Source organism: Macaca mulatta, chromosome 12, assembly GCF_049350105.2.
Source record: "Macaca mulatta isolate MMU2019108-1 chromosome 12, T2T-MMU8v2.0, whole genome shotgun sequence".
NCBI classification, from domain to species: domain Eukaryota; kingdom Metazoa; phylum Chordata; class Mammalia; order Primates; family Cercopithecidae; genus Macaca; species Macaca mulatta.
Window position 1 is genome coordinate 146,054,668 of NC_133417.1, and position 23,941 is coordinate 146,078,608.

The following is a 23,941-nucleotide window of genomic DNA, read 5'->3' on the forward strand; positions in this document are numbered from 1 at the left end:
ACTCAGTTCCACACAGTTCCACACAGTTCCTCACAGTTCCACACTCAGTTCCTCACAGTTCTACACTCAGTTCCACACAGTTCCTCACAGTTCCACACTCAGTTCCTCACAGTTCTACACTCAGTTCCTCAAAGTTCCACACAGTTCCTCACAGTTCCACACAGTTCCACACTCAGTTCCTCACAGTTCCACACTCAGTACCACACTCAGTTCCTCACAGTTCCACACTCAGTTCCACACAGTTCCACACTCAGTACCACACTCAGTTCCTCACAGTTCCACACTCAGTTCCACACAGTTCCACACAGTTCCACACTCAGTTCCTCACAGTTCCACACTCAGTACCACACTCAGTTCCTCACAGTTCCACACTCAGTTCCACACAGTTCCACACACAGTTCCTCACAGTTCCACACTCAGTTCCTCACAGTTCTGCACTCAGTACCACACTCAGTTCCTCACAGTTCCACACTGAGTTCCACACAGTTCCACACTCAGTTCCTCACAGTTCCACACTCAGTTCCACACAGTTCCTCACAGTTCCACACACAGTTCCTCACAGTTCCACACTCAGTTCCTCCCAGTTCTGCACTCAGTACCACACTCAGTTCCTCACAGTTCCACACTGAGTTCCACAGAGTTCCACACTCAGTTCCTCACAGTTCCACACTCTGTTCCTCACAGTCCACACAGTTCCACACTCAGTTCCTCACAGTTCCTCACAGTTCTACACTCAGTTCCTCACAGTTCCACACTCAGTTCCTCACAGTTCCGCACTCAGTACCACACACAGTTCCTCACAGTTTCACACTCAGTTCCACACAGTTCCACACTCAGTTCCTCACAGTTGCTCACAGTTCCACACTCAGTCCCTCACAGTTCCACGCTGAGTTCCACACAGTTCCACACTCAGTTCCTCGCAGTTCCACACTCAGTTCTTCAGTTCCACACGTAGTCCCTCATAGTTCCACACAGTTCCAGATTCAGTTCCTCACAGTTCCACATTGAGTTCCACACAGTTCCACACTCAGTTCCACACAGTTCCTCACAGTTGCACACTTAGTTCCTCACAGTTCCACACTTAGTCCCTCACAGTTTCTCACAGTTCCACACAGTTCCCACCCAGTTCCTCCCAGTTCCACACAGTTCCTCACCGTTCCACACTTAGTCCCCTCAGTTTCTCACAGTTCCACACTCAGTTCCTCACAGTTCCACACAGTTCCACAACTAGTTCCACACAGTCCCACAGTCAGTTCCTCACAGTTCCACACAGTTCCACACTCAGTTCCTCACAGTTCCACACAGTTCCACACTCAGTTCCACACAGTCCCACAGTCAGTTCCTCACAGTTGCTCACAGTTCCACACTTAGTTCCTCACAGTTCCACACAGTTCCTCACAGTTCCACACTTAGTCCCTCACAGTTTCTCACAGTTCCACACAGTTCCCCCCTAGTTCCTCCCAGTTCCACACAGTTCCTCATGGTTCCACATGTAGTCCCTCACAGTTTCTCACAGTTCCACACTCAGTTCCTCACAGTTCCACACTCAGTTCCACACAGTCCCACAGTCGGTTCCTCACAGTTGCTCACAGTTCCACACTCAGTTCCTCACAGTCCCACACTCAGTTCCTCACAGTTCCACACTAAGTTACACACAGTCCCACAGTCAGTTCCTCACAGTTCCTCACAGTTCCACACTCAGTTCCACACAGTTCCACACAGTTCCTCACAGTTCCACACTCAGTTCCTCACAGTTCCTCACAGTTCCACACTAAGTTCCACACAGTCCCAGTCAGTTCCTCACAGTTCCTCACAGTTCCACACTCAGTTCCACACTCAGTTCCTCACAGTTCCACTCAGTTCCTCACAGTTCCACACTTAGTCCCTCACAGTTTCTCACAGTTCCACACAGTTCCACACTCAGTTCCTCACAGTTCCACACCGTTCCACACTCAGTTCCTCACAGTTCCACACCGTTCCACACTCAGTTCCTCACAGTTCCATACTCAGTTCCTCACAGTTCCTCACAGTTCCACACTCAGTTCCTCACAATTCCACAGTCAGTTCCTCACAGTTCCACACTCAGTTCCTCACAGTTCCTCACAGTTCTACACTCAGTTCCTCACAGTTCCACACTCAGTTCCTCTCAGTTCCACACTCAGTCCCTCACAGTTCCACACTCAGTTCCTCACAGTTCCACACAGTTCCACACTCAGTCCCTCACAGTTCCACACTGAGTTCTACACAGTTCCACACTCAGTTCCTCGCAGTTCCACACTCAGTTCTTCAGTTCCACACTTAGTCCCTCATAGTTCCACATAGTTCCACATTCAGTTCCTCACAGTTCCACACTGAGTTCCACACAGTTCCACATTCAGTTCCACACAGTTCCTCATAGTTCCACAGTCAGTTCCTCACAGTTGCTCACAGTTCCACACCCAGTTCCTCGCAGTTGCTCACAGTTCCACCCTCAGTTCCACACTCAGTTACTCACAGTTCCACACTTAGTCTCTCACAGTTTCTCACAGTTCTACACAGTTCCCACCCAGTTCCTCCCACTTCCACACAGTTCCTCACAGTTCCACACAGTTCCACAGTCAGTTCCTCACAGTTCTACACAGTTCCACATTCAGTTCCTCACAGTTCCACACAGTTCCACACAGTTCCTCACAGTTCCACACTCAGTTCCTCACAGTTCCACACAGTTCCACACAGTTCCTCACAGTTCCACACTCAGTTCCTCACAGTTCCACTCAGTTCCTCACAGTTCCACACTTAGTTTCTCACAGTTCCACACAGTTCCACACTCAGTTCCTCACAGTTCCACACAGTTCCACACTCAATTCCTCACAGTTCCACACTCAGTTCCTCACAGTTCCACACAGTTCCACACTCAATTCCTCACAGTTCCTCACAGTTCCACATGGTTCCTCACAGTTCCACACAGTCCCACACAGTTCCTCACAGTTCCACACTCCATTCCTCACAGTTTCATGCAGTTCCTCACAGTTCCTCACAGTTCCACACAGTTCCTCACAGTTCCTCACAGTTTCACACTTAGTTCCTTACAGTTCCTCACAGTTCCTTACAGTTCCCACAAAGTTCCTCACAGTTCCTGCACTTCTCCACACCGGCTCACACACTTCCTCACACGGTTCTGTGGCTCCTCACGTGGCCACATGCACTGCCTCCCAGTTCTTCAGTTTCCCACACGGCTCTGCACACAGGCTGCCACATTTCCCCTTAGGCCTCCCCATGCCCCACAGTGCTTCTGTTTTTCACACAGCTCTCCACAGCATTCCACACAGGTCCACACAGCCCCGTTTCACCCACTTTCATAGTTTCGCACAGTTCTGCACACAGTTTCTCAAGTGGGTCCTCTCACAATACCTCAGACGGGGGCTCGCGCGGCTCCTCTCAGGCCCTGGCAAGTTCCTCCGTGTTCCCGCACACTTCCCCCCCCGTTTCCTCCACATTTCCACAGATCCCCCAAATCCCTGACGTAGCGTTCACGTGGTTCCCCATGCCTTTCCCAGCAGCCGCCTACCTGGCTCCGCGCAGTTTCTCACACAGCTCACCACTGCTCCCCGAGCAGCCACATGGCTCCTCAGCGTTCCCTCACGCAATTTCCACGCGGCCCCACACCACTCCACACACCTCTGCTCCCATTTTCACAGGTCCTCAGAGTACACGCATCTTCAGCTCCACGGAGCCCTGACGTGGGTACCCACATGAGCGTACACTTCCCCCAAGCGGTTTCCCCAAATGCTTCCCACCTGGTTCCCCACCTTCCCTACACGATCACATTCAGCTTCTCACAAATCCTCCCACAGTTCCCCACGCAATTCCTCACACGGTTCCTCACATACTTTCCCACAGAGCTTCTCCCATAGCTCCACAGACAGCTCTGCACGGTTCCCTCACGTGATTCCACATAGCTCCCCACCCTGTGGCACACACTTTCTCTCCCGGTGCCACGCACAGCTCCTCATGTTCCCACGCAGCTCTGCTCAGGCCCCCAGAGTTTCTCAAGTTCCCCCCATGGTTCCTGAGGCATTTCTTCCTCTGGTCCTCACACAGGTTCTTCCGGCTTCTGACATAGTTGGCCACACAGTTCTCTGCAGGCTCCCCACACAGTTCCTATGGTTCCCCACACAGCTCCCCACACAGCTCCCCACACACAGATCCACACACACAGCTACACACACACAGTTCCCCACACATAGCTCCACAAACAGCTCCCCACATAGCTCCCCACACACAGATCCACACACACAGCTCCCCACACAGCTCCCCACACACAACTCCATACACACAGCTCCACACACAGTTCCCCACACACAGCTGCACACACACAACTCCACACATAGTTCCCCACACAGCTCCCCAAACAGTTCTACACACACAGCTCCACACACACAGTTCCACATGCACAGCTCCACACACAGCTCTACACACAGTTCCACATACACAGCTCCACACACAGTTCCTATGGTTCCCCACACAGCTCCCCACACACAGATCCACACACACAGCTACACACACACAGTTCCCCACACACAGCTCCACAAACAGCTCCCCACACAGCTCCCCACACACAGCTCCACACACACAGCTCCACACACAGTTCCCCACACAAAACTCCACACACAGTTCTCCACACAGCCCCCCAAACAGTTCTACACACACACAGCTCCACACACACAGTTCCACACGCAGTTCTACACACAGTTCCACACACACAGCTCCCCACACAGTTCCACACACACAGCTCTGCACACAGTTTCACACGCACAGCTCCCCACACAGCTCCACACACACAGCTCCCCACACAGCTCCTCACACAGCTCCCCACACTGCTCCCCACACAGTTCCACACACACAGTTCCACATACACAGCTCCCCACACAGCTCCACACACAGCTCCACACACACAGTTCCCCACACACAGCTCCACACACACAGCTCCACACACACAGCTCCACACACACAGCTCCACACAAACAGCTCCACACACACAGCTCCACACACAGTTCCACACACACAGTTCCCCATACACAGCTCCACAGTTCCACACACACAGCTCCCCACACACACCTCCAGACACACAGTTCCACACACAGCTCTCCACACACAGCTCCACACACACAACTCCACACACACAGCTCCACACACACAGTTTCACACACAGTTCCACACACACAGCTCCACACACACTGTTCCACACACAGTTCCACACACACAGCTCCACACACACTGTTCCACACACAGTTCCACACACAAGTCCACAAGCAGTTCCACACAGTTCCTCACAGTCCCACACAATCTGCACAGCGGATCGTTCTCTCCTCCCTCCCCACGCTGCTCCACGCCACTCCACGCCATTCCCTCACAGTTCCACACGGTTATCACAGCTTCTCATAGTTCACTCCACTCCACACGCAATTCCCCACATAGGTTCTCAGTCTCACACAGTCCCACGCAGTGTCTCATGCCGTTTCCCACACGCTTCCTCTCCCGTTCCCACACAGTTCCTCACGCAGTTCCCCATACGGCCCTCAGTTCCTCACCTGGCTCCCACTCGGGTCCCCCACACCATTCTCCACAGTTCCCCACTCAGTTCCCACACCTTCTCACAGTTCTTCATACAGCCTCACATGTGTTCTTAGTCTCTTGGAACTCCTCACACAGGCCCACACAGCTCTTCACAATTCACACAGTTCTCTGTCCCCAGGGAGCCACTGCCAAGCTCCCAGTGCGTTTCCCAGTGAGCACGTCGCGACTCCTCACAGTGGCGCCCGCTAACCCTGTCTCACACATTCCCACGCTGGCTCACTCCGTTCCTGCCCGGTCCCTCGAACGGTTTCACGGCTGCCCACGCGGTTCCTCACACAGTCCCCAGCCTCGCCCCAGGCAGCTTCACACATGGCACCCTCCGTGGCACTGCCCACTCCACACATGCTCGTCTCCCCGCCCTGGCCCCGTCACACCTATGGCTGCTCGGAGTCTAGCACGCCTGTCACCCTCTTCCTCTCATGGCTCCCCAGCCCCCTCCATGCCCGAGGGGCTCCTCCGCGCCCCTCTCAGCTCATCCCAGGGCAGCGTCTCCCAGCAGTCTCTGTCCCAGGCCCTGCCATGAGGCCACCCCAGACGCCCTGTGTCCACGCAGACAAGGCACCTCATGGGGCCTCCCACACTTGTTTTCTTCCTTCCCGGGATCCACCCCCATGTCGCCCATCTCCCAGCGCATTCACTGCCCACCCCGCCCCTCACCACAGGGCGCCAATGCAGTGCAGACGCCACCACCAGCCTCCAGCCCCCGCCCCAGGGCTGAAGGAAGCCACTTACCTTGTTGGGTCCGGAGTCCTGAAAAGGAAGAGACAGAGAGAGGCTGAGGCCTAGAGCGAGGCTGGCGCAGGCTGTGGGGGCGGAAGAGCAGGTGGCCCAGCTCCCTTGCCCCGGCCGTGACTCAGGCTCTACCGCCCTGTGGTCTCCTTGACAGCAGCTCCCCCGGGGCAGGATCCCCCCAGGGCTGCCCTTCCCTAGCCCAGGCCATTGGTGGTGCTGGGGGACAGGGCTGCCTGCTGCACGGGGCCAACCGTGGCTACAGCCCCAATTTACAGGCGGGGAAACTGAGGGTCCCGGGAGAAACCAGGGCCACTACCCCTTCTCCAGCATGTGACACTCTGGCCATCTCTGGGCTCTCCCTTGAACCCAGCCACCTCCCAGACACATGGCCTGGAAATGGGTGACAGGGGCAGGATAGAGTCCCCGAAGACCCCCGGGGGTCTGGCTGCAGAAGCCGGGCTGGGCCACTCACCATTTCAGCCAGGGCGGAGATGACCTTGCCCAGGGTGGTCAGCGACTTGTTGATGTTGGCGCCCTCCTGTGGGCAGAAAAGACAGTGGGGTTGGGACACCGGGGACCCCTGGGGACTCCTGCTCTGGAGGGACGCCTTGCATGGACCTGTACGGTGTGGAGTGGAGGCCACCACCGCAGCTGCTGCTCCCTGGGGCCACAGAGACATGGGGTGCCCTGGCAGAAAGCCAGTTGGAGCCTCTGGCCGGGAGCACGTCTCCCAGTGTTGCCCTCAGTGCCATGAAAACCCTGATACCATCCCGTGTCCCCCTGAAACGCTTCCGGGGCCCCTGCCCAAACATCAGGTGCTGAGGTCAGCGGGGATCGAGGAAACACACTCCTTCCTGACCCTGGCACTGCTTTCCCAGGGGTGCCCCGGCCTCTGGCGCAAAATCCTCGGGGCCCGAAACAGACCACCGTCCCGCCAAGCCCCTGACCTGTGTGCCCAGCGCTGGTGCCCCAGGCACAACACTCAGTTGCTGGCAGCCCAAGACCCCAGCCTATGCCCACCCTCCCTGAGCGGGCTCATCCTCAGGGTGGCCCAGGCCCCCGGGACCCCAACAGAGCCCTCCTGCCGCCCACCCTGTAGCAGGCCAGGTGTGGACACGGGACCCACTGCAGTCCCTGCATGGCGGCATGGTCCCTACCTTGAGGCGTGTGCCCTTGGCTCCCGTGGAGTCGGCCCGCTCGCTCCCAGCCAGGTCCACCAGGCTGATTTTGCTCACCTGAAACAGCAGACGCGTCACATGCACGAGAGGCCGCAAGATGCACGGGGGCGTCCCAGGACCCCTGGGCAAGATCTCCATGGCTGCTGAAGGAGCCCCAGCCAAGCGTCCCCTCCACAAGGCGCCACCCCTCCCCAGGCCCAGCAGTCCTGACCCCACAGTTTCCACCTGCACCTCCGTCCCAGCTCTCTCCACGCCCTGCCCGAATGAGTGCACAGCCACCTCCCCAGGGGAGCATGGGCGCTGCCACCACACGCCAGGCGCTTTTCACACAAGGGCGCACTCTCTCCCCACGGCACGCATGAGGTGCGACTGTCACTGTCCTCACTTCCACAGATGGTGCTCAGTGTCCGTGGTGGGATTGGAACCCAGCTCCAGGAGGCCCTGGCCCTGCTCAGCCACCTCACGGGCCATGGCTGCACCTAGCGAAGTGGGCACCAGCCAGGCTCCCGACAGGGGCACCTGCAGCCTGGGGTGGGAGGCCCTGCACCGAGAGGCCCGGCCCCTCCTGAGCCACAGCTGCAGGGCAGGACTTGCCCACAGATACCGCAGGACCCCCTCAGTGCCCACCAGCGAGGGCAGCAGGGCAGGCAGTTGGGCCGACCTCATCCAGCTTCACCCCCGTCTGTCCCCCAACCCACCTCAGCCATCCTGAGACCCCGCTCACTGTTTGATGGAGTCCCGGTCAGGAGGATGTGCCTGGCAGACCTCCAGCACCATCTGGGACTGAGCAGTCCTCCCTCCACTCAGCACCTTTGTGCTCCCCACGCGGCTGCCTGAACGAGCCCCCAACCGGGAGATGGCTGAGGTGCCCCCGGGCCTAGATGGCTGGGGCACGAGGGCAGGGGGCAGAGTCAGAGATGGTCAGGGAGAGGCTGGGTGCCCTCCCACTGCCCCTCCTAGAAGCCTGGACTGGCTGTCCAGGCAAAAGCCCCAGAAGACGGACCCCTGGCCTGGTCCATGGAGAACACCAAGGCACGGGAGAAGGGCCTCTGGGGCAGGGTGGGGGACGTCCGCACCTGGTGCCAGTGTAAGTGTGAGGACACTGCCCGCCCCGCACAGGCCAGCATTGGGCCCAATGTCCTTGTGCTGCCCCCACTGGCCTGACCTCCACCCCCACCCCGACCACCAGCCACTGCCCTCGGTGGCACTGCCTGTGAGGCCATTCACTCACCTTCTCTGTGGTGATGTTGGTCTCTGCATCATGGCGCTTCTGGGTGAAAATGATGTTGAAGACAGCGTGGGAGCGGCTGCTGGTCTCATTCATGTTGGTGGCCGCCACGGTCCTGAGGAGCAGAAAGCCACACACGGTTACCCCTCGTCCTGTGGCCGGGTGCAAGTTCACCGGTGGTGCCAGCCCTCCAAACCAGGTCATCGGGGGGCAGCTCCCCCAGACCCCAGGAGCCACTCTGCCGGTCCTGGCACTGATGGTCCCACCTGCCAGGACTCCAGCAAGGCCCACGGCCACCTGCCCACAGTGGCATCCTCAGCCCCAGCCCTTGCCTAGTGTATTCAGGGCAGCAGTAGCTGGGGAAGCATCCCACTCCTGGGCACAGAGAAGCCCATGCAGTGCCCAGCTGGGCAGGAGCCCTCCATGGCCATGATATGGGAGGGGAAGGGGCTGTCCACTGTCCACCCCACCATGGCCCACACCCGTGGCTCCGGGAAGCCAAGGAGCCTGCCACACCCCACAGGAGATGTCATGGTCAGCAGGGCGGTCCTCCAGAACGGGAAGCCCAAGGCTGCTGAGGGTGGCCTGGAGTTGGTCCCGATGCCACCCTGACCTGCCAGGGACCTCAGGAAAGGCTCCCAAGACTCAGCGGATGGCATGCGGCAACCCAGGGCCCGCTCCAGCAAGGAGTCACAGTGACGGCCACGGTGCGCTGTGGACCTCATCAGGAACAGCACCCCCACCCACTGGCCCTTGTGGGGCCACCGAAGGGGTGCAGGATGGCGCAGAGTGTGACTCACAACCTCAGGAACTGAGAGTGACAGGGACCATCACCTCACCCTCAGGAAGTCCTGGGTGGCGGAGGGGGTCTGTTGCCATGACAACCAGGGCATCTCAGGCAGGAGGCCCAGGGCAGCAGAGGCCAAGGAGCCGGGTTGTTTATTGCTGTAGCACTGTGCAGCCAACCACCCCCCACATGCCCCGACCCCAGCACGCTGGCCCCCACACAGAATCTGGACCCCTGGGACTGGCAGAACAGCTGCCCCACCAAGGCAGCAGCCAGAGATGCTGCTAGCAGCCCCTGGGTGCCTCAGCTGGAGGACGCAGACCCCCGTGAAGGAGAAGCCCCATGAAGGTGACGGTGTCCCTTGCACAGGGGGAGCCCTCTGCCTCTCTCGGGCTGGCACAGGCCTGAACGACCTCAGGCTCAGGAGGCCACACCTCCACGGGGCACAGATGGACCCTACAGAAAAGGGCCAGGACCGAGGCAAAGGGGCTTCCTCCGGGGAGAGGCGGCGGGACAGGAGGGCAGGGAGGATCGGCGAGTCCCCCCACATACCTGGCCTTGTTCCCTGAGTCCATGAGGTCCTGGATGTCATTGTAGGAGGTGACAGCCAGCTTGGAGAGGTCCTCAACATAGGGCCCCAGCAGTGGGTGCTCCCTCACGCGAAGGTTGCCCTTATTCTTGGGGTTCAGGAGGTCACGGACACGCTCACAGTAAATCTCCATGTAGCTGACCTGCAGGGCAGAGCCGGGCCGTCAGGACCCCTAAGACCAGGGAGTGCGGCTGCCACTGGGGGGACCCCTGAGTGAGGGGGTGGGGGCTACCATCAGGACCCCTGAGTGACAGGGCGGGGGCTGCCACTGGGGGGACCCCTGAGTGAGAAGGGGGGCTGCCTGCTGGGCCCGAGTGACGGGGATGCGGGCTGCCGTCAGGACCCCTGAGTGAGGGGATGGGGGCTGCCATCAGGACCCCTGAGTGAGGGGGTGGGGGCTGCCGTCAGGACCCCTGAGTGAGAAGGTGGGGGCCACCATCAGGACCCCTAAGTGATGGGGTAGGGGCCAACATCAGGACCCCTGAGTGAGGGAGTAGGGGCCAACATCAGGACCCCTGAGTGAGGGGGTGGGGGCCACCATCAGGACCCCTGAGTGAGGGGGTGGGGGCCGCCATCAGGACCCGGGAGTGAGAAGGTGGGCGCCACCTGCTGGGCAGCGGACTCCCAGTCTGCAGCTCCTGTGTGTATGTGCGAGGCAGGGGTGTCAATCCGGCCTCCCTCACCACGGCCATCCTGGGCTCTAGGACACACGCATGCCAGGGCCACCCCGCCACAGCAGGCATGGCCAGGCCCTGAGCTCTGAGGTGCCTGTCCCTGCCCCAGCACAGAGCAGCTGCTGGAGAAGCACCTGCTAGGTGGGGATCACCTTGTCGCTCTGTGCTTTGGGGGTCTCGAGCCCTGCCCAGGCCCGTCGTCTTGCCTGCCACTTGAATGAGCGAGGGACAAGCTGGGTGCACAGACCCGTGGTGGGCACTCACTTTGCATCAGAAAAGCACTGCCAGCCACACTGGATTCCCAGCCCTGCCCCAGGGGCCGACAGCAGGCGGGGGGACCCTACCTCCACCGAGTAGGACATGTTGTCATTGGTCGTATCGTTGATCCGAGAGAAGAGGTCCTCGCAGAGCTGCAGGAATGGGGGGACAGTCAGCCAGGGACGGCTGGGGCTGCTCCCTGGATCCCCGTCCCTTGCGATGCTGTGGGCAGCCTGTGCCAGGCGGGATGCCACCCTCTCAGGCCCCTCTTGCACCCTCACCACACACATCATGGTAAAGGCACTGAGAAAGTCTGTAGCCGAGGAGCCAGTGTCTCCCTCTTAACTCAGGGGTCCCTGGCTGGTATCTGATCCTTTCCTGTGTGTCGTCTACCCCTCCCCCTGGCTCTGCCATCCTACAGACATCTCAGCCACGTCCCTTCCCTCAGCAGGCAAAGTACTAGTGACTAACTCAGGTCCAGAGACCTGCCCAGGGGAATGGCTGGGGACTCGGTTCCTGCAGCAAATGAGGAACTGCTGTGTCTGGTGTTTGGTCACCTCTGTCCTGAGCACCTCTCTCTGCCCACACTGCCAGCCCTCACACCCTCAGAGATCAGCTGCCCCAGCCAGGGCTCTCCCAGCTGCTGTCTTAGGCACATGATCAAGGTGGACCCTGTCCAAGGCCAGGGCGCTTCCCGCACCTAGGGCCTGGGTCTGCAGCTTCACAGCCACATCTGGCTCTCACCTGCCCCAATCCCACCGTTGACCCAGCTGGCCTTCCCCTCCTGACTCCCTGCTCTCTGGGGGCTGCTCTCAGGGGCGCCTGGCCTGGAGTTCTCAGCCTCAGCTTGTCCCGCCCCATCCACCGGGGCTGCCCCCGCCTGCCCCCCGCCTCGTGCCTGCGGGATGATGCCCTGCTGGTCTTTCTCCTGCTTGCCCATCATGGTGTAGGACTTGCCGGCACCCGTCTGCCCGTAGGCGAAGATGCACACGTTGTACCCCTCAAAGGCGTGCTGCAGCATCTCCTCGCCAATGTCCCGGTACACCTGCTTCTGCGATGCATAGTTGATGTCCTCGGGCTGGAGGACAAGGAAGGAATGAAGCTGCAGGAGGCTGGGTGCACCTGAGGCTCAGCCCTTCATGTCCGTGGAGCCAGGGGGTGCCCAGGGCCTCAGGGTGCCAGGGCAGCACAGCGGGGAGGGATGCCTAACCCCCATCCTACTCCTGCCTTGTGGGGTAGCTTCTTGGAGGAGGAGCCTTCTGTGTCCCAGATGAGGGATGAAGAGCGGCCGGCCAGGCAGGAGGCAGGATGGGTTCCAGCAGAGGGAACAGCATGTGAAAGGCCCAAAGGTGGGACCTCAAAATCAAAGTAAGTTCCATGTGACTGTGACAAGCAGGGGTGACAAGAGCTGGGAATGGGGACAGGGTGCGAAGACCCAGAGACCCCACAGGCTGGGCTACGGCACCTGGACACTGTCCTGAGGGCAGCGGGGCACTTTAGGCAGGGGACAGGGTGGTTGGCTGGGGGTCATCCTGGAAGGAGGACGGACTGGATGGGGAAGGCAGAAGCAGGGAACCCTGGGGCTGTTATGGGGGGCAGGTGCTGAGATATAGACATGAGGGGCTTAGATGAGGAGGCTGCACGTCTTCTAGAAGGGTCCAGGAGCTGGCAGGTGGAGGACGGGGCTCAGTGTGGACTGGATGGGGGAGGAGGGAAGGAGAAGAGTCCAGGGGTCTCCTGGGCTCCCAGAGTGAGGGCACAGCTTCCAGGCAGGCTCAGGGTCAGCTTTGGGCACCAGCAGGTGGACGGACACAGTTCTGACCCTAGAAACTACCCACAGGGAGCTGAAGCCCCTCAGTCCCTGTAGCTTCCATCACTGCCTTCGCTGGGGGCCCTGCATGGGCCGGCCGCTCAGGGTGACCTTGCAGGGGAGCACGGTGGGGTCCTCACCCCAGTTAGAGAGGAATGAGCGGCTCAGAGAGGTTGAGGGACCCTGAGGGCCACATGGCCTGCACACTGCTGCCCGCCTCCCCTGACCCAGGGTCCCGGCTTACCGAGGTGTGCGACCAGTAGGAGTAGTCAAAGCTGAAGCTTTTGGGCGTCTCCTTGGGCTGTTTGGGATTAACGATGGCTGCGGGAGGGAACATAGGTGGTCAGCGTGGTGCTGAGAGGGACCCTGACTAGCTGGCATCTACAGTCCAAGGTTGGGAGGTCGTCCTGAGAGGCCTTGGGCCCCAGACAAGCCAGGTCCCCAAATTGGAGGGGACCTAGGACCCCACTCCCAGGCAGACGACCTGTCTCTGCCCCCTCTTTATGGTGGGCCCAGCCATATACAAATGCAGGGCACCTGAGGGCACCACCATATCAGCCTGCAAGGCTCTGCGTCCTTCTCCCGCAAAGTCCAACTGGCTCCCCTCAAAGGCAGCCACCCAGGGAGGATCCTTCCCACCTGCAAGCCACAGCCCCTCCATCTCTGGAGTCCACCCTGGGCTCACAGCCCTGCCCTGCCCCCTGCCCAGGCCTTTCCGCTCGGGCTCAGCATGCACGTGCCTGAGAAGCGCTGGAAGCCTGGACGTCCATCACGTTTGTGTCATGCCCGTGTGGTTCTTCTAGGCTTGCTACTCTGAACAGAGCTCTATGGGACTGTCTTCTGCCAGAGGTCCTCCTCCCCCTCCCTCCTCTACCCAACTTCAAGCCCAGTCCCAGGCACCCTGGGCTGGCTTCAGGCAGTGCTCGCAGAATGTCTGTTCATCAAACCCAGAACAAATCCATGAACACGTGATGATGTCGCTGCCCACAGCCGGCGCCTGGGGGGATTTCCCAGGAGCAGTCCCAGTGTGAGTATCCTCCCAGGAGCTCCTCCCACCCACACAGCCTGCAGGTGTCTCAGGGATGCAGCACGCCCACCGCCACCTTCCATCCTTGCTCCCAGCGTTTCCCTGGCCCTGGACAGGTCTGGACCCTGCAGGCTGTGGGTCCTCAGTGGCCAGAAGGACAGGACCCGCTGCCCCCTGGAACACTGTCTGAGCCCAGAATCAGTGTTGACAGGGGCCTGGAGGCCTGAGGCAGTCCCCTCCCAGGTTCTCACCCCCAGGAGGAACACTGGCCAATCTTGGTCAGGGAGCCCCTGGAGACCATCACCCTCACATCAGCAAACCCGCAGAATGAAGCCCTCACGGCACCATCCCGTGCTTGCAGATGAAGGCTGCAGATGAGGCTCTGTCTGCCCCGGATTGGTTTTTCTCAGCCAACGTGGGCTGGGGGCCAGCGGCACAGCCTCCAGGATGCCCGCACCCTCCGCGCCAGCATGCACCCTGGGGACCTGCCACCAGGACCACGGAGAACAAAATACTCCAGTTATGAGCTAAACTGCGTCCCCCTCCCCCAATTTCATATTTTAAGTCTTTAGCCCTAGTATCTCAGAATAGGATCACATTTGGAGATAAAGCTGCTGCAGATGTAATTAGTTAAGATGAGGTCCTACTCCGTGAAGATGGGCCCTAATCTAGTGCTGCCATGTCCTTATAAAAGAGGAGATTTGGAGACAGATGTGCACAGGGAGGGTGCCATGAGAGCACGAGGACAGAAATCAGGGTGATGACAAGCTAGGAATGCCAGAAGCAGCAGGCAAGCCCCAGAAGCTGGAGGGCTTGGACAAGTGCCCCTCATGGCTCAGGAACAGCCACCCCTGCCACCACCTTGATCTCAGACCAGACTTCTGGCCTCCAGAATCACAAGATAGTACACTTCTGTTTGTGGTGCTTCCTTATGGCAGCTCGGGGCCCTGAGACCCCCTCTGCCTGTCCACACTCTACTGCTGCCCCAGGCTCGGTGGTCTTGCGGGCAGGCACCTGGGCTGTGTTCTCTGGCCAAGCGTCCTGCTGACAGCACAGACATCATTGGCAGCCCTGTCCCCAGGGCAGATCCAACTTCAGGTCCCAACCGGACCCCCATCCCTGGCCTGAGGATTTCCAGGAAACACCCAGGCACCCTGGGCAGCCAGCAGGAGGGAGCCGGGCACTGACCATCACAGCCCTATCCTCGGAGGTAAGAGAGGCCACGTCCGTGCTGTCCAGGAGCAGAGGCAGAGAGGAGGCCGAGCTGCCCTGACTTCAACACCTTACAGGACCCAGGCAATGGCCAGGACCCAGGCAACGGCACCCATGGTGCCACCTCCGGAACCCCAGCACGGATCAACCAGCCCTGTGGAAACAATTGCAGCGCCTTCCTGAGCGCAGCCCGGCTGGGCCTCCCCAGCTCTGACAGAGAGGCCTGGGACCCCTTGCTCAAGCCAGCAACAACCACCCCGTCCACCTCATCCCCCTCACCCTGCTGCACTTGGGCCCGGCTCCCCTCACAGGCCTGGCCCCCATCCCCACACCCCTTCCTGCCCCATCCACCCCCTCGCCTCACCCCCCTGCACCCAGGTCGGGCTCCCTGCACAGGCTGGGACCCCATCCCCACACCCCCACTAGCTCTTGCTCCTTGTCCAGCCCTGGAGGCCAACCTTGCTCAGATGAAGCCCTGGTGCCACACCCCACATGGGCCATGAGCTCTATGAGGTGGGGGTCCCCAGGACAGGGCACAGGTGGTACCCAAGGAATGCCAGGTAGGTGGGGGACAGAGGGCAGCATGGGTGAGTGGGCAGGAGTGGGGCCCAGTCACAGCTGCAAATGGCCTGGGCCCCAACCCCTCCCAGGTCTGTGTTGTGACCGGGACCCCCACCCCACCCTGGCCCTGTCTCCACCCCCATCCCAGGCCCTGTATTGTGGCTGGGACCCCCACCCTACCCTGTCCCCAACCCCACCCCCAGGCCATGTATTGTGTCCGGGACTCCCACCCCACTCTTGCCCTGACCCATCCCCTCCCACGCTGTGTTGTGGCTGGGACCCCCACCCCACCCTGGCCCTGCCCCTACCCCTACCCCCGCCAGGCCATGTATTGTGTCCAGGACCCCCACCCCATCCTGGCCCTGACCCATCCCCTCCCATGCCTGTGTTGTGGCTGGGACCCCACCCCACCCTGGCCCTGCCACCCTTCCCACACCCTGCATTGTGGCTGGGACCCCACCCCACCCTGGCCCTGCCACCCTCCCCACACCCCGTGCTGTGACTAGGAACCATCCTCTGTCACTACAGATGGGCCCCAAGCTCCAGAAAGGGGAGGTCCTCTCCCCAGGTCACACGACACACAGCCAGACTGGAAGGTAGGGTCCCCGCAACACTTCCCAGCCCTGAGGTCCGCCAGGCCTGTGGAGACAGGCAGCCCCTCTTTCAGTAGCCGGCTTCTCACAGAGACCTCCCCAGTTCTGCTGGAGAAAGAGCTTTTTTTTTTTTTTTTTTTTTTGCCAGGGTCTGGAATTTTTTCCTTGTGCAGGTTTGAGGAAGGAGGAGGGAGAAACAGGTCCTCCTGGGGCCTGCTGGGCTGGGCTCCTCAACCAGCCCCTTTAGGGCCCCCATCTCCTCCCGCCCCGGGCTCTGGCCAGGCCCCCAGAGCTGGGCCCCTCCGAGGCCGGCGAGGTGCCCAGTATCAGGCAGCCTTCCCAGGGCTCTGCATGGGCCTGCAAAGGGCTGGACGCTGAGACAACAGAGACAGAGGGAGGGGTAGAGGGAGGAGTGGGGGGAGCTGGAGGAAGCGGGACAGGAAAGGAATGGAACACAGCCCTTTTCTCAGAGTCTCAGCGTCCCTGCGGCCTTGAGCACCAGGTGTGAGGGCTGAGCTGAGCTGGCTCTCCCTGATGGAGCCTGCTGTGGGCCGAGCGTGTCCCCAGATTCATATGCAATGCCCTGACCCCCAACCAGATGGCATTTGGAGATGGGGCCTTGTTTGGTGGTGAGGGTGAGATGAAGCCACAAAGTCGGGAACCTCATGGTGGGATGAGTGACTTTAAAGAAGGGGAAGGGACCCGAGCTCCCTGGGCCAGGCAAGGACACAGCAGGAAGGCAGCGTCTGCAGGCTGGGAAGACAGCCCTCTCACAATCCAGATCTGCGGCGCCTTGATTGGACTTCCGCCTCCAGACTGCCGAGAAGGGAGCATCTGCTGTTTAAGACGCCCACTCTGCAGCGTGCCTGGACCTCGGAGTCTGGCCTCCACAACAGGGGAGACATTTCTGTCGTTTGAAACCACTCAGTACGTAACCCTTTGTAACAGCAGCCCCAGGGACCATATGGTGCCACTGCTGCCCGTGTGGAGGGGCTTGTCCAGCTCCCCGACTGCTCAGGATTAGGGGAGCCCACAGTGGAAGCCAGGGACCTGGGGTCACGCCCACCCTGGGTCCAAGTCCCCACCTGTGGGCGAGGGCAGGGATGAGAGGCCACCCCAACCCTGGGCCTCCTCTGCATGGCCAGAAGAGTATAGAAATGATTGGGGATCTCAGGGAGTACCCAGCACCATCCCTCACTACTGCACAGGCGGGGAAACGGAGGCCCAAAGGTATGCCATCTAGCCAGTGTCACACAGTGAGTAAGTCATGAATGCAGCCAGGCCCCTCACTCCAGGAACTCACTTCAGGGGCCGCACATGGCTGAGGGTCCGCATCCCCAGCCAGCCTCCAGCATCTGCAGAATGGCTGGGCAGGCTCAGGGCCCTCATGTCCTCCGGTCCTCAGCGCAGAGAATGTGACGTGAGGAGACAGGAGGAGGACACGCTCAACTTCTGACCCCAGGCCAACCCACACCAGCTCAGCCAGGCCGGACCAACGTGCACCTAACGGACAGCTAGGCCAGCACACAAAACTGCTAGGTTTGGTGTGTTCAAATGAAGAGGATTATTTATACAGGTGATGATTACAGGATGACAGTTAAATTTACTTTCAAATGCTTCTAATTTCTGCATCACAGCGGAGCTACAAGGCACGCTTTAGAGAGTGGGGCCTCTCCTCATGTTTTGAGATTCCAGGAACAGTCAGCAGCTACACCAGGCAGGCAGGGCAGGCTGTCCAGGTCACCTCCCCATGACATTCTCTGAGGGGCCTGGCACAACCCCCACCATCTTCCAAGGGGCCTGGCACACCAGCCAGGGCAGCCACTCCCGGTTCTATCGAGCTGAGCAGCAGCTGAGAAGTCACCAGGACAGTGGCTCCTGTGGGTGCTTCTGGCAGGTGGGCACCACCCGCACCCTCTCATGCCCTGTCTGCAGGTGTCCTCCTGGGCTTGTTCTGGGGCAGGTCAACCCTCTGGAACACCCTGGTCCCTCGGCCACCAGGAGAAAAGCCCATGACCACCTTCCTCCGGCTTCCCTGCGTCAGGGCCAGTCCTTCTCTCCTGAGCTCCCTCAGCCCGTCACCCAGATTTCTGACATAGCTTCCAGCACTTTCTTCCAAAACCACCACTGGTTTGCTTTCTCCAAAATGAAAAAAGCTTTGCTAGAGATTTTTCCTGATTATTCATTCTTCTGCCACTCTTTTCCCTCACCCCACCTCGCTGTCTCCCACGCACACGCACATCCGGTGCACACAGGACCTGCAGCGAGTGCCCGTCTGCCCTTTACCTACATACAGTCTCACTCTTGGGCTCTGTGCTGACCTTTGCCCCCTTCCCCACAACATTGTGTGGTATTTTCCCAAGGCTGTAAGCACAAAGCTTTCAGGAGCACTCGAGTCCACTGCTGGGACAGACTTAACATCCCTTCAGCAGCTCCCAGCTGGCGGGCATTTGGGCAGTTGTCCCGGGCTTGGTAAAACAGCACCAGGGTGAACGTCTCAAATGCACACCTTTGAACACTTGCTGGATAATCTTTGTTGCATTTCACGCAAGCAGCCTGGTGAGGTCGGCATCACACGTCTGATATACATCACCAGGCCGCGCCCCCCGCCAGTGGCCTGGGTGCCTGTCCCTGCCACACTCACAACCTGCCTTTTACACGTGGGCCGACCTGGGGCCCTGGCTGTCCTGGTGCGTCGCTGGCTACAGTGGGCAGGACACTGATCTCATGTGTTGTCTTGGCTCTGTGGCTCTTCATTTTCCCGAGGATGAAGGTGACGACGTCTGAAACATTCCAGGTGTCCTGGAGGAAACACCCTGGCGGGCTCTCCACCCCATTCTGGGTCCACGGCCCGTCCCTCCTCCCTGGTTTCAGAACTTTGCTGCAACTCCGCAGACGTTTGATTGAGTTTGGTGATCCCCGGAAGATCAGCACCTCGGAAGAGGTTGGTGTCTTGCATGTGTTCACCTTTGAGAAGGGGCGTTTCCTTCAGGACCTAGCAGTTGCCCAAAAAAAAGTGTAGGGGCTCCTGCGTTCCCCTCCTGACCTCCCTGGCCTGCCTGGACTTCTGCTCGGAGCAGAGGCTGCTGGCACACAGGCGAAATCCCAGAACTCCAATGTCTTCAGGGCAGGACAGGATCCAAGCATCTGAAGCAGGGCGTCTCGCTTCAGGTTTCAACCTCGCTGGCCTCACTGGCCAAAGGAAACATGGCTGCCCACAGACACAGCTCTGGCCTCTGGCTCCTAAGCCCTGGGGAAAAGCTTTGGTTCAGCCTTTGTTCTCCGGGCCAGAGGACAGGGTGGCATGAAGCAGGTAAAAACCACTGGGGCATGAGGTCTCAGGTCCAAGCCTGTACTGCTGTCTCTGAACCGGCAGCTCTGTGGGGTCTGGGCCAGCGCAGCCTCAGCCAGACAACCTTTCACCAGGTGGGCAGCACTGCCAGTGTCGAGGTCTTGGCAATGCTGGCTCACCTCCAGGCTGCACCCTCCCATTTCTGGATCCTATGAGGGGAAATGCAAAATGGGGCAGCCGCCCACCCAGTGCACCTGGAGGCCGGGCCAGGGAGCAGGTCGGAGGCTGCAATGGGGCCCCTCGCCCACCCTGGCCATCACTTCTGTGACACCCATCCCAACCCGCCCAACTGCCTAACCCTGTCATTTAGGGTCTGGCCTGAGGCTGGGCCATTCCCAAGGTTCAGGGGCAGGAGGATCCCATCTCTGAGACTTTGTTTTTCCATCCACTCTGCTTCCGGTGATCTTCAGCTGCTCGACGGGTCTGATTCTTGTCACTGCGCCAACCATGGAGCTCCCCATGATCCACACGCAAGACTAAGGTGGCAACTGTGCTGCTGTCACCCAGTGGAGGATGGAAGGGGATTCACAGGGCCCTTCCTGATGTCCTGGGTCACCTTACAATGACACACAGAGCCCGTTGGGGCGTGGCACAGGCGCCCTCTGCCCACCCAGGGCCACAGTGCTCACCAGAGGTCATGGTTCCCACCTGGAGTCAAAGTTCACACCCAGAGCCGTGGTTCACACCTGAGGTTACATTTCGCACCCAGAGTCACAGCTCTGCACAGCCCGAGGCTTCCCACTTAAAGACAAGGGTCCTGCCACCTGAGCAATTTCTCCGATCACAAAAGGCCAGGGCTGCAGTCGGCTAACGCAGCGAGCATTGTTGGAGAAGCACTCACCTTCCTGGGCAGGACAACCCGGAGGTGCATTGTGTTCGTTCGAGGGCCCCAGCAAGGCCAGGCCCCCGGCCACGGAGGTCACCCACTTACAAACGCACATCTGTCAGCTCCCCGCAAACTCCCCACTCTCCCACCATGCGTCCTGGGACCACCTCCCAAATAAACTCTTGGCGCTCAAATCCTCATCTCTGGGTTTGCTTCCAGGGACCAAGCAGACAAAACAATTCACCATAACGAACAGTCAGGATGCAACCCCGAAGTGCACTGGGGTCCCACAGCCGCAGCAGCCCCCATAGCCTGGAGTTTAGCAGGGTCTCCCCAGCCTGCCCACTGCACCATGATTAGCCACAGAGCTCCAAAGGCTTCTGGAAGGATCACCCCTAGGCCAGACAGAGGGTCCGAGCAGAGCCCTCACTTCCACAGGACCTGACAGAGCCCGGAACACTCCCAGTGACACCTGAATCTCCAGTCCCTGAGCAGGCCTCGGAGACCAAACCTAGGGAGGAAGCTTCCTTGGGACCTGAGTGTCCTCCCCTTGGGGCACCCCCCTCCCCACCTGGTAGATAATAGATGACGGCATGTTGGATGGGTGCACGGCACCTGTGAATGGGGAGGCTGTCATTGTCCACATCCCGAAGACCAGGTGGCTGTTCATGTCACCACTCAGCACAGCTGACACTACTTGATCCTGTGACAGCAGCAGCAATTGCAACTGCACCAGAGGCCCCAGCACAAACTGCCCCGCTGAGCCCAGCCAGCCACAGAACGGAGAGATGACAATTGGTTCTTGCTCCAAGATGCTGATATGGTTTGGATATGTGGGGAAACAAATGGGTGTCCTTATAAGAAAGCCAAACCCAGTGACGGGTGTCCTTATAAAAAAAAGCCACATGACAGCAGAGACACAGACACACAGAGGAGAAGGCCACGTGACGACAAAAGCAGAGACTAGAGCGACGCTGCTGCAGGCCAAGGTGGCTGGCAACCACCAGATCCCAGAGAAGGCAGGAACGGTCCTCCCTAGGAACTCAGAGAGAGTGAGGCCCTGCTGGCACCTTGACTTTGGACTTCCAGCCTTCATAGCTGTGAGCGTAAATCTCTACTCTTATAAACCCACTACCATTGGTGGCAGTTTGTCACAGCAGCCCCAGGACACCTACACACCACATAGACAAGAAGATGGACACTGCTCTTGGGGCCAGGTTGACCACGGAGCCTGGCCCGTAGGCACAGGACCACGGCCCCCAGCAACCCGTGGTCGACCTCGATGCCGTGCAGGCCGATACTCACTGGTGGTGCTTCCAGACATCTGAATGATGCACTTGGAGTCGCGGCTCATTTCCCGGGAATTGAAGGGGCGGACCCGCACCGCCACCTTCACCGAAGCCCCGGCCATCGCTGTGGCCTTCGTGGGTCACTCTTTGCAGTAGTGGGAGTCCCAGTGTGCAGGGAAACACCTTGGAAAAAAGGGAAACATGAATTAGAAACAATATCCGAAGAGGCAGGACAGGCACTCTGGCTGCAGCTGAAGCCGCAGGTGTTCTCCACTCCACTCCAAAGCCCCCACGTGACACATGCATGGGGTGGAATCCACAAGGAGAGGGGGCAACACAGATTAATTCTAGAAAGCAGGAGCCCAGCGGGACCAGTGGAAGCCGGCTTCACGAGCCTGGGGAAGCTGGAACCCAACGAAAGAAACAGAGCGACCTGGGTGTGAACGTGAAGGTGGCCTTCACACCCATGGCAAATTCCCTAAGAAGGGTCTTCCCCTGCAGACGCAGGCCCTGGTGGGTCCATGACAGGTCCGCGCAGGCCCCAAGAGCCAGTGCTGGCTCCAGATCAGCAATGTCAAGGATGCTTTAAAATGGAACAGTGTTCCAGAATGCCCCATCACGCCCTCCGCACCAAGCACCAGCTGATAGCCACGTCAGCAGTAGCATGGTCTCTGGATTAGCAAGAAAGAGAACCTTACTCAGAAATGAACAGGACAGACAGCCTCAAGCAATGGAACAAAAACCAACATTTTCAGCCCAATTTCCTGCTGGTAATTCATGCAGAAGGAGGCGAGGAACACTCCTGAGCCCCACTGAGGAGGAGCAGCCCGCGAGACATGGGAAATTCAGTACAAGCCAGGGCTGGGGGACCAGCCTCGGCCTTGCCTTTACCCCGGCGGTGTGACTCAGCTTCCTGGGCCTCAGTTTACCGTCTGTGAAATGACAGGGTGGTGGTCAGGAACTCCAAAATGATTTGGCCTCTCGGGCGCTGGGACTCTGAGCAAGGCTCATGAAAACTCCCCACAAAACAGGGACGAAGCAGCCACTGCAAAAGGTCTTTCCAGGCTGACCAGTCAGACGCTGCTGCTGCCCCCGTGGGGCTTGGGGCCTGAAGGATGGGGCTCCTGGGCACAGGGACAGGGACAGGCTCGGGACAGAGCTATTGGTTACAGGAACGGCCAGAGCTCCATGAAACAGAATTAATGCAACCTGACACGAGAGGTTTTTGCCAATTGGTATCTAAACGCTCAAGGGTGCCCGCTCAGTGGTGAGTCCCACATCACCAGAAGCATCCAAGTAGAGCAAAGGCTAGGTGGCCTCCTTGAAACCCTTCCACACTGACATTCCGTGAAAAGGCGACCTTCTGCCTGGTCGTCCCCATCCATAAGTGCCACCCTTGGGAGAATCGGGCCAAAAGCCCCCGTCTTACACTGCCCCAGCCTCATAGCTGTGAAGAAGGGACAAGCCCCTCTGGGCTGCCCCTGAAAGCTCCAGGATCAAGAGCAGGAGGGCTCTGTCTGCAGAAGGAAAGGGGGCACAGTGAGCCTGGGACCAAGGCAGATGCTGAACTCCTAGATTCCACCCAGGCCACTCCCCAGGATCCCCAGAACTCCTCTGCAGAACAGGCTGGATGTGGGGCAGGGCTGTCCCTCAGGCAAACAGCTCTTCCAGAGGCTACAGGGGAGGAGGAAGTGCCAGGGCACCCTATGACTAAGTGGGGACAAGTTCCTGATGTGGCTGGACTCATGCCGGCTACACCACAGCCCCTCAGAGCCACAAGGTGCAGCCACGTCTACACTCCAGAGTGCTTCTGCCAACTCTCTCTTCTCCTCACAGCCAGGAGTGGCCGCCAGCGTGGACGGAGGGATGACCTCTGAGAATCTGTGTTTCCTTGTGTTGAAAATCCCTGCACTTTCAAAACTGGAAAAAGTCTTAGGACATTCCAGCCGGGATGGAGAGAGGAACAGGCAAACTCACGAGTCCCTGGCTGGAGCACAAATCCCGCAAGGTTTCTAGGCAGCCATTCTGCAGCACGGCCTGGACCTTTAGGAAGGTCTGTATCCTTTGACTCAGTAATCCCAAGTACTGAAATCGGAAATACTTCGAGATTAAGAAAATATTGATGAAAAGCAGATATTCAACAGTGCAAAATTTCCAGTTCTCCCCAAATTTAGCTATATAAATTCAGTGCAATTCCAATAAGCAAAAT

At 59.1% G+C, this 23,941-nt stretch overlaps 1 protein-coding gene across 15 annotated transcripts in view; it reads right to left on the bottom strand.

Annotated features, from left to right (window-relative positions):
• KIF1A (kinesin family member 1A) overlaps positions 1-23,941 on the bottom strand; it is a 115,522-nt gene that overhangs the window by 70,634 nt on the left and 20,947 nt on the right. For all 15 annotated transcript variants that reach the window (XM_028831340.2, XM_028831339.2, XM_077958098.1 and 12 more), the window contains exons 2-10: positions 21,749-21,915; positions 13,117-13,193; positions 11,961-12,140; positions 11,149-11,214; positions 10,094-10,272; positions 8,758-8,869; positions 7,506-7,583; positions 6,821-6,886; positions 6,349-6,366 (exon numbers count right to left, since the gene is read on the bottom strand). In XM_028831340.2, the coding sequence (XP_028687173.1) occupies positions 6,349-6,366; positions 6,821-6,886; positions 7,506-7,583; positions 8,758-8,869; positions 10,094-10,272; positions 11,149-11,214; positions 11,961-12,140; positions 13,117-13,193; positions 21,749-21,854 (882 nt within the window). In that variant the 5' untranslated portion in view covers positions 21,855-21,915. The remainder of the gene's footprint in view (positions 1-6,348; positions 6,367-6,820; positions 6,887-7,505; positions 7,584-8,757; positions 8,870-10,093; positions 10,273-11,148; positions 11,215-11,960; positions 12,141-13,116; positions 13,194-21,748; positions 21,916-23,941) is intronic.